The sequence below is a fragment of the Planococcus citri genome, chromosome 2 (assembly GCF_950023065.1).
Source record: "Planococcus citri chromosome 2, ihPlaCitr1.1, whole genome shotgun sequence".
In the NCBI taxonomy this organism is placed as follows: Eukaryota; Metazoa; Arthropoda; class Insecta; order Hemiptera; family Pseudococcidae; genus Planococcus; species Planococcus citri.
In genome coordinates, this window is record NC_088678.1 from 58402646 (window position 1) to 58413960 (window position 11315).

Genomic DNA, 11315 nt, shown 5'->3' on the forward strand with positions numbered 1-11315 from the left:
ACAAATTTTCAATAGCTTTCACCCTCGCTTGGGCATGGTTTTTAAAACGAGAAGTCTATTCAAAATTTCTTGAATCTGACAAGGCTATTTGGAAGAGTGTGCAAAATATTGAATCACCTACTAAAATTTCAGGTGCCAACGTGTATTTTTCAATTTTTTGCGATTTTTTGAATATCTCGAGTCAAAAATGGGAAAGAATCAAAATTTTACCAAATTGACCTAGAAAGTTTTTCGAGCTGCAAAAACTCGTTCGCATATTAAATGCGTAAGTATTGCAAGCCATACAAAATGTATCGCAGAAAACGAGTGTAAAAAGTCGGAAAATCGTCTCGAAAAGGAAATTCTTCAAACAATAGACACGTAATGCTAATTGCAGTACAGCAGTTAGAAACTTACAATTAGGAGGGAAAAACGCTTTTATACGGGATGAAAAATTCTGAAACCTTTGTAAGCGTAATTACTACGCAGAAAAAGGTTTGAAAATTTTATTTTACCTACTTTTTTGTTTTTTTCAAGCGGAAGGATAACAACATCTTTTGTGTACTTATGATTTAAATGCAATAGGAAAGAGTTTAAAAACAACTGTTTCAAACATCTAGTCGGTTACCACGATCAACTATACAAAACTACATGTTCGAAACAGGCCTGTAGCCAGAATATTTAATAAACAGGGCAACAATAGAGAAAAATCGAGGCTTCGGACCTTTTTTAATTTATTTCGAAATTAATTCCGTTTTAAAAGTTTACCTACTACCTACCTTGGCGTTTGAGCGATGTGATGATTTTTTAAAATTTAATTCCTTCGAATAATCAACTGTATTAGACATCCTAATGAACGAAGCACGAGGCATCAGCTTCTGCTCGGTTCAAAAGTTATGAAGTGAAAAATCTTCGCTTTAAAATTGCAAATTGAGCGAAACTATTCTCTTTTATTTGTAAATTTTTCCCTCTCGATGGAAATAATCTTTTGATTGCGTGCTGTTTTGAAATTTATCACGTTGCTGATTAAAATTTCTCCAACGTATCCTTATTATTACGATTATCGCGTGCTTTATTATTATTTCGTTTTTGTGTTATTTTTTTCCTCATCAAACTCTATGTAGTACTTATTGTTGAGAATCTTGAGGTTTTTTCCCGTCTCCGATTGCTTATAAAAATAATTTTTACGTTGACGACGGCGTTTGCTTACTCGTCTTCGTCTTGTCGTCAATGTCGTCGGTGTAAATTATGAAAAAAAAAAAAAAAAAAAAACAGCGATAGATACTCAGCAAAAAAATTAAATAACGTTGAAATTTTGTTATCGAGAAAGTATTACATATAAATATACCCGAGCGTCGATGAGGATGAAGAAACAAACAGGAGGAAGTTTTTCTTCGTTGTGTTACTGATGAACGAACACACTCGAATGTAATTACACGCTGGAGAGAAGAAAAAAAGATCACTCGAGTAACTCTCTAGTTTTCGTGTGAACTTTTTGCATTACCTACTTTATAAAAAAAAAAAAAAACATGTAAAGCTTTAATAATAACAAGGTGAAGTTTTTTTTCTTCGTATATAATTTTCAAAACTCCATAGCCTATACTGATGACATTTTGATCGAGCGCGCACATTTTGGTTCTTGTTTTATGTTACAAAATGCCAAAAGTATGGCGCATTTGGTGAAATTTTCATGACCTATTTGGCGATACAAGACGTCACAATAATGAGTCATTTTTCACAGCTTACGACGCGATGCCCTTTTCGACATAATTTTCGAAATACTCGTACCTACCCTTTTTGTCGCGAATGTGTTAAACTCGTATTGAATGGGGAAAAGGGTGTAGGTAATTTACGCGTAAATGGCGATCGAATTGAGAGAAGTCTTATTTAGTAATGGTACATTTTTCATCATATTATATTTGCTAAAATTATGCCATACTGGGTGTGCCTGTTACGGTTCACTACCTTCTATACGTTTCCAGTAATGCAGTCAAACTGCACTAGTGTTAGTAGGTTTGTCGACTCTGAGATTTGTAAGGGGTAAAATTTATTCAATATTGAACGTCGTTCGCATTTCCTTCGGTATCGTAAATAGACATGATTTGTATTATAACCGAATTTATGGAGTTGGTAATGTACTACGAAATAGGTCGTGTTCATCTTTTAGTTTAATTTAAAATCGAGGGAGCTGTAAATATGGTGTAAACGAAGTTACGTGATTGATTAAATTAATTTTGTTCCTTTTAATTTAAAATTCTACGAAATTTTTTTGCTTTCGTCTAATTGAGGCGATTTTATCGTTTCATGGAGGGTTCCCACTTCTTTCAAGGGTTTAATGAGGAAAAGGTCAGAAGTGATAATCTTCCCTTCCCAACTCCAAAACTGAAGTTGTATGGCAATTATATTTATGTATTTTGGGAATGTAGAATCATTTTTTTCAGAATGAATTTCTCAAAATTGTTTTTTGAACTTTTTTCTACATTGAGGATAAATTCTTGTATAACTTCTCTGAATAAGTTGGTTCTTTTTTTAATAAGTAAAATGACTGAAAATAGGCATAGAACTCGTTTGAAAACAAGAGATAATTTGACCCAAAACTGGCACTTAACCAGCACAAAACCTCTTTGCAGCACTCAAATCAAAACCTAAATTTTTACAAGAGTTGGCCCAAAACCTGGCCCTGGCCCTAAACTTAATTGGGCTAGCAGCCCTGAAGGTTTATCAAATTTGGTCAAAATTAGCGATGTTGATTTTATACTGCTATGAAAGTATCAATTGAATCAGTGGTGGGAACAGAAAGGGACCAAGTCACATTTTTGGAAATTTTTTTTCACGGATATGGGGGCTTCAAAGTACGGCGGATCGACTGGTGATGTAAGATTTCTGCGAAACTGCCGGGAAAGTGGTACTTGGCTGTAGAAAAGGGCCGGATCCGCATTGATGACTTTTTTGTTAAATTTTTTGAATTCCTTGAAAAATAACTATCATCTTTGAGAAGACCATTTTTTGAAATTTAAGTTCATCTCTGTACTGAAAAATGACGAAAAAATTAACAACTTCGGCAAAAAGTCTTATACCTCGAGGGTTTTTTGGTCAATTTAAACAAGATAGCAGTCTAAGGTGATGTACTTAGATGTAGAATCAAGCACCATTCGTGCCCGAGCAATTTCAAAAGAAATTTTGGCGATTGAGTGCTGAAACTGAAAGGATCCAAGTCCCATTTGTTTAGGCAGCAACAGCGCAGCCGCAAGTGAATATTTTTTTTTCTAAATAATGCTAAAAATTGTGTCTTGGGGTCCTCTTTCAATGACCTTGAGCATGTTTCCCAAAAATTTTTGATTTTCAAATAAATCAGTTTTTTGTTATTCCTGGAACTGATTAAATCCCGATTCATATCCAATCCCAAAATCGTTATTTTTCTTGATCCAAAACTGAAAAAATCCTGGAACCGTTATAATTTTGAACCCAAAACAATCCCAGAACTGAAACAGAATCATTTCGGTTTAAATATTTCAATTTTTGCCTTTTTTCCGCGATTTTATTTCAATTGTCATTTTACATCATTTATCATCAATCATCATTCAGATTATAGTAAAAATTGCCTGACAAATTAAGCAAAATATGCATTTAAAACGTTAAACTAATTGAAGGACAGTTTTCCAAAAGGGAATAAGTCAATTTTTTTGATAATCAAATCTATTTATTTACACGAAATTCAGCTTTTCTGTAATTTGCGGATTGCAATCGTTTTTCCAAAACACAATAAGTCATGATTACTTCGTTTTTGTTAATTTTGTAGCCAAAGTAGAGCTGTGAACATTGTTTTTTAATGGATAGTACTGTAATATGTACTTAATTTTTGTTTCTATTTTATTGCCAAAATGCAGATTAACATTTTTAAAATAATAGTACTGTAGATAAATGCTTAATTTTTGTCAATTTTATCACTAAAATGGAGGTAACAAATTTTTTTTTCAATCAAAATTTTTTTGTTGGTGATTTTATTGCCAAAATAGTGGTAAGATTTTTTTGAAATCAAAAATCATTTTTTTCAATTGATAGTATTGTAATACTTAATTTTTGTTAAAAATACAGATAGCATTTTTTGTAATCAATTTGTTTGGTCATATAATTTTGTATTGTGAATTAGAGTTGACTTACATCGATTTGCAACACTGGTTCTCGTATAAATAAAAACATGAAAAATTGTTTTTCCAAAAGGCGATAAGTCAGTTTACTTTTTCTGCTGCAGAAGCGCTGCGAACTCGAGTTACACCATAAAAGCAACATGTACATGTTGAGGTAGATTCAATACAACATGCAGGATAGGTGGCATTCTCCAAGTGCATCACTCCTTAGAATGGGGACTAAAAACGTAATTTATCTCGAAATCATAATTTTTGACTTATTGCTTTTTGGAAAACTGCCCTTCAATTACATCATGGGATTCCCCATGTCAAAACATCCCATGTTTAGACTCCTTGCAGGGTCCATTAGTCAATTTCGGCTTAAAATTGGTTGAAATGAAAATCCCAAAACTGAAACTGAAACAATTTTTTCAATCCCAAAACAAATCCCAAAACCGAAATGAAAATTCAGAAGGACGAATCCCGAAACAATTCCAATCCCGAAATGAATTAATTTCAATCTCAAAACTGTAATCCAATCCCAAAATTAATAAAGCACACAGCTCTGCTCTGCTGGCCAAGGACCACCACAGATAGTTGTTTGGCCACATGCCACACAAATCTCTCTGAGTATTGAGGCATTAGTTCGTTTTGCTGTCCAAGGGACTCTCAGCACCAGCCTTCAGCATCACATTTCCATCAAGTTGATCTGTCACCAATTTCCCTTGCGAATAGTCCAAGTCTCTGATGGGTATAGGAACACTTAGAAGACCAGTGCGTTAACCAGTCAAATTTTAAGGGTTCTGTTTATCTCTGAATTTCTCCATACTTGTTTCGAACGAGTCATCACAGTTCTTGTAAGCTGGCAGCATTGACAAATCATATCTAAATGTTAACACTCACCAGTCACCAGGGTTCTCAATGATTGATCCAAGGTACCTACTAGGTAGGAGAATCACTTCACAACTTTGATTGGATATCTGGTTAGTTGTTGGTTAGCCTGTCAATTATCATAAGTATTACGGTATTACATTGAAAATGTCTAATATGTAGTCTAATTCCAAATATTTATTCAAAAAAAAAAAAAAAATTTAATCAAATTAGGTTTTACTTTAGGATTAATGAGATCGACCAGTCGAAGGAAATTTTCTCAATAACTCAAAATTTCACCAAAGTTATTAAATTTTTATAAAATTCTGAAAGACGCCAAACAACATTTTTTAGATGTTTTTATAACTTTTATAACTCTGTAGATACAAGATCCCCAGGATATCAGAGCTGTGGGTCTGAAACGATCCTGAAACTGGAACTGATTAAATCCGGATTCAAAGTTAATCCAATCCCAAAATCTGTCCCGAAACCAAAATTGTTATTTTTCTTGATCTCAAAACCAAAAAATCCTGGAACCGATATAATTTTGAACGCAAAACAATCCCGGAAGTCCAGAACTGAAACAAAATGGTTTTGGTTTTCGAGATCTGCGTCGGTTCTGGTTTGGGCTATGCTATATGGATGTAGAGCCCAAGTTCCTCACTTGCAGTCTTTATTCTTTAGATTAATTCAGGTATATCTGCCCTATATATTGCAATCAATGTGGTGTTATCTACATACTACATACATAGTTAAATACTGGAGGTTTGATTGTTTATATGAATCTAGCGTTGCCAACAGAGATCCTCTTCATTCTTTCAATGCTTGCCTGGTGATGTGCTCACCATATCCCTCCAGTTTCTGAAACGGTGGTTCAGATGCATGGGTTATAAGATGAATTTGCAAAAATTTATGTTTTTAGTTCACTAGGTACATACTTAATTGAATTTAAAAATTCAACTTTTCACTCCAAGTTGGTACTGCAGTATTTCAATTATAACTACATTTCCAGTATGTACTTTCTTTATCTCTTTCCTTTCTCTCTCTTTTTTTCCCTTAACAGTAAGAATATCTATTTTGTATGAATTAGGTAGTCGTAGAAATCGATACTAAAACTGAAAAATTTTTTTGCAGGTTTGGTAAAAGATACGAACTGCCATTATTGCTACAAAGTATTGTAATGAATGTAATGATGCTAGCGATGATACACCTCTGTATCAAAGTAAAAAATAAAAATACAGCGGTTCGTGGGCCGGATCGAGTTTTTACAGGTAGGTAATTGCCGTTTGCGAAATATGTACTCGTAACTGGTGAATAAACAGTTAAACTATGCGTTCGCCCGCCTGTGCATAAATTGTAAACGTATACGAGTACAATATTCCATTACGTATGAATATATTTCATCGTATACATATGTTCTACTTTCAAATAATATTGTATTTATCATGCTGTTATGATGCGTAATACGTTCGTACATATAACAGCCTGAGTACACATATTCACATTAGAGATAGAGTACGTAATTCGGTAAAAAAAAAATCATCAGTTTTAATTTTTTATTTTACGTCAGCTGAAACCTACCTATTGCGATGATGTGCATCGCAGATATTGAGATCAACGCAAAAATTATAGGTACCTCAATACCTTTACCTATAGATACAAAGGTTAGGTACATTTGGCAGGAGGAAATTCGAATTCGACGATGTAATTTTATAAAGGCGCGAAAACCATCAAGTTTGATTTGGAATTTGGCGTATACAGCCCCGAAACTACTTCTTGTTCTTACTCGCGTAGTCTATTCTATCATTCGTAGTGTATTCGAACTTCTAAGAATGATTGGCATCGTATACGAGAGATGTTTATTGGAAAGGAAATTGAAATGTTTGCGAATTTGCTCTTCGCTGGTTTTCCTTCCTACATCACCTCATTTTTTTCTCTTTTCCACCGAACCAACCACCCGATAGGCGATATATGTAATGTTTACCGATGTGTTTCGAATGTAAACGTTGACGTCATTTGGAGTGAATTTGTCTGGATTAATAGTATGACGATACATATAAGTACTCGTACTACATATATGTAGACCACTGTGATTAGATAGGCATTGATACGAAAATTTGTTTTTTTTAGGAAATACTTACTTATAGCGTTAGATATATTCCCTTTATTCCGTCATCCCACTTCTAATACACTTACTCAGAATGATTCGAGTACGTAATTAAGTGTTGGAAAATGTAGAGAGGATTTTTTCAGAAATTGAATTGTTGTTCATCTTCGAGAATACTAGGTATTGGTTTTGAAAGTGTCACGCTGTGTCGTTCTGATTACCAACTTCTGTTTTTTTCTTCTTTCAAATTTCAATTACCTCTGCTCTAATGGAATTTCTTTATGTAAGCAATTTGCGAACAATAAGTAATGAAAATTTTGAATTTAAATTAAAAAGAAGTACATATAAAACCCAAAATCGGATTAAACTGGATTTAAAGGAGGGGAAAATGCCGAAGTGCTATTTAAATGTGAATTCTTTGTGAATAAAAGACTCGAAGTGCCTGTGCACAAAAAAAAAGTTATACGTATGGTCTGGATTTACGTACATATATACAGCAGTATGTGGTTTCATTGTAGCTATAAATGTATCTAAATCAAGTATAATGGATTCATTTCCGCTGAAAAATTGGAGAAAAAAATAATTGCGGTTAATTTACTGTAATTGGTAGGATTCACGGTTTCAGTTTCATTAGTATATAGGATCTATTAATAAATACCTAGTTGCTATCGAAGGAAATGCCTTCAATTGAAATTAATATTTGCGAATGTTTTATTGCATGGCCTTACTGCATGTAGCTAAAAACGCAGAAATTATGAAAAAATTATATGAAAAGAGTCGAATAATTTCAAGATATTTTTATTAATTTCGAGATAATAATGATTAAAGTTAATTTGTCGGAGTACCGATGAGTATAGTCTGGGTAATGATGATTCTGTTCATTTGATTGAGAAATTCTGAGTCGAATAAATTCCTTTTTAAGGGTAGAGGGAGGGGATTTTCAGTCAGTGTTTTTCATTTTTCTGGTCTAATTTTCAACACTTTTTGTTTTTTAAACTAAGAAAATGAAAAAAAGTGATATTAAACGTTTACGTTTTTCATTCTTCGTCTCTGAAAATTACAGAAAATTGACATCTGCAATTTATTGAAATGGCATGACCGAAATTATTGTAATTTTATTTCCAAAAAATCAGCGAAATTGAGCAATTTACTAAAACTGTCAAAAATTCCAAATTTTTTTGTTAGTTACCAAAAAGTTCTGTTTTTGTTTTGAAATTTCCAAAAAATCTACTTTATTACTAAAACTTCCAAAAAAGTCCAAATGTTTTTATTAATTACCCAAAAAAGGTTTGTTTTTTGTCAGAATTGCCAGAAAGTCCTGATTTTTTTTCAAAATTGGTAAAAAAAACCTGTTTTTTATTGGACCTGGAATTTTCAAAAAGGTCGTTGAAATCTGAAAAAATCCTGACTTGAAAACAGAATTGAGACTTGAGAGTCCTTCTAATGACTTGCTTGGTAGACATCTTGTCGCCTCATCGTTTCACCTCATGATTGTTGAACTTGGTTGGACCCTACTTTTAATTGAGAATTTTTTATGTAAACATCTGGGAAAATAAATATTGAAAACCCCAATTTTTTAAATCATTTTCATTCGGACGTTTCAATTATAAATGTTTTATAGCTTGAACGTAGGACTTTTTTTTGTCGAAATATGATTTAATAGCGTATTCTTTATTCGGTCTATTCGTTTGATTTTACTTCAAACTGTTTAAACAAGGCCCAAGCGTACGATTTATTTCACTTATACGAACGAAATTTCCAATATTACTGCTCCTTAATCGAGTCGAAATACCTTAAGAAAGCCGATTTAATTTTCATTACCGGTCATATTTTATTTTAACGCCATCATTTATCAACATCATTTGTCAACGTTTTAACCTCAGGGGTGCTGAAAATTTATTGTTTTACGTTTTTTAAAGTCGGCGTTTATTTCCGCGTTGAAAACGATAGGCTTAATTATAGCGGAAAATGTATACAGGAAAAATGTGGAATTGATTCGATGTTTTATTTTGTTTCAGATTTTGACTGGCGATATTTTTGGCAATGGACTGATTTCCAGTCCTATATTGATTTCTTATTAGCGATGAGCATAGTTTTATCCTTTATTACATTTTTATTTCTTCACTCTCCTATTTACGTAGAAAGTATAGGATTTTTAGCTTTATTTACCGAAGCAATGTTAGGAGTACCCCAGTTATTGAAAAATTTGAGGCATAAGTCTACCGAAGGCATGAGGTAAGTTCATTCGTCGTCGTCGTCATCATCGTATGAATAAGCCAATGTTTAATCAACATAAACCGCTAATTATTTTGAATTTCTTTTCTATTGTTGCAGTATTTTAATGGTTTTAATGTGGACAGGAGGTGATGCGTTTAAAACGGTTTATTTTGTGGTGCGACAAGCGCCTTTGCAATTTTGGGTCTGCGGTTCGCTGCAAGTCTTCATAGATATCATCATTCTAGGCCAAGTGTATTGGTTTCGGGATAATTCTACATTCCGTGCATCTCGTCCAGACTGATAATGATAAAATTAGTTTAATTCTAGACCTCTTCGGTAATACTGGTTTTTTACCTCACCATTTTACCCCATTTTTCTTTTCTTTCTTTTTTTGAAAAAAAAACAACTTTATTTTACATATTATAGCCACCGTAGATTCGTGGTAGTTTTCATGGCCAAAATATTACGGAGTAACGCCTAGACTCGACAAGCGTTTGTTAATTTTAATTTTGTTGGCATTTGTTATTGTAATATTGTTATGTACTATTCTTTGAAAGAGAATTTTTAGCTGACATGCGCTATTATTTATGTGATAATTAATTTTTGTTTTTTCTAGTACATATATAATAGAGAACTCTCTATTTCTTTTATTTATTTCGCTTAAGAATTTCATTTTCTTTTGTTTCGTTTCAATTACATTGTATGTATTTATCATTTTTACAATTTTTTTCTCTTCCATTTTCATTTTAAATGTATTTTGAATAGTAGTATTTTAATGTTATTTTCTCGTTTTTTTTTTCTCTAAGTAAGAATACTATGTAATCCATTAAAATACTCATATATCGCAGGTAAAATACTATATTGTACTACGAAACGACATTTATTTTAATTTTTTGTTTCGGTTCCTATCATGTTATTGTTTTATTTATAAATACTATTTTACCATCATCACCAATTCAGTATGCGCTTTTTTAAACATTATTTTTAATATTTTATCGAGTATTTTCTTCATCTATATCGATACCTTATTTATTTCTTTTTTTAATTTGTTACATTCTCTACTTGAAAAATAAATACGAATTTCAACATGTTTTTTTCTCCAACCATTATTTTTATCCTACTTCGGCACAAATTATTATCGCTTCGAAGTAGATTTTCTTTTTTCATCTATACCTACCATTTTTAAGTGAGCACCAATTTTTCCCTTCTTTTCTTTCTTTCTCCGTTCAACTTTCGCTACGTCAGTTGGGTGCAATGTTCCTATTAGAATTAGATTTTAGAATTTTTATTTCTCTCTTGCTGGACTCGAGAAGAAAAAATTGATAATTTAGAAAAACGCGATACACCGAGCACTCGCTCGTTTAATAATGTATGATTTACCTACTACTGTGTATTTTACTCAAAACTTCCGTTAACATGAAGACACGCCTTTTTTTTGTGAACATTTAAAAATATTTACGTATACCTACCTACCATTTCTTTGTTTTATATAGTTGTTGTTAGAGATATTACAAGAAAATACACTTTTAACTTTTAACAAATTAGTCATTTCATTATTTTTCCATATGGATGGTGTGATTTCAGGAGTCCAAAGTTGGTGCTGTTGATGACTGTATTTGTAATATCGGGAGTTGCCATAGGCAACTCATTTGACTCGATGATGAAATTTTTTGGTTTCACCTTTACAGTTTTTTTTTTTGTCAAATGCTTACTAATTAGTTTAGATTTTAGCAGATTCCCTGAGGGGTAGGTAGGTGTTTCACTTTTTCCAGAATTTACGAATTGCTCAAGAATTTACTTCTGAACTGGCACTCTTGATTTTCAGGGTACTCCTCCTCACCCCACAACTACATAATAGGATACCCAATGAGCACTTACCAAAGTTGTGGGGGGCGCTAAAGTTCATTTTTGGTCTTCCCAGCGCAATTTGGAATTTCTTGTGAAAAAATAAACGTTTCTGAAGGCTCTAGAATGGTCTAAATGGATGGTTTTCTTAGCGAGAGAGGAGAAATGAC

At 32.7% G+C, this 11315-nt stretch overlaps 1 protein-coding gene across 3 annotated transcripts in view; it reads left to right on the top strand.

Annotated features, from left to right (window-relative positions):
- Window positions 1-10841, top strand: part of LOC135836711 (solute carrier family 66 member 2) — a 35903-nt gene extending 25062 nt beyond the window's left edge. For all 3 annotated transcript variants that reach the window (XM_065351696.1, XM_065351699.1, XM_065351698.1), the window contains 3 exons: window positions 6111-6247; window positions 9102-9318; window positions 9418-10841. In XM_065351696.1, the coding sequence (XP_065207768.1) occupies window positions 6111-6247; window positions 9102-9318; window positions 9418-9601 (538 nt within the window). In that variant the 3' untranslated portion in view covers window positions 9602-10841. The remainder of the gene's footprint in view (window positions 1-6110; window positions 6248-9101; window positions 9319-9417) is intronic.
- The last annotated feature ends 474 nt before the right edge of the window (window positions 10842-11315 follow it).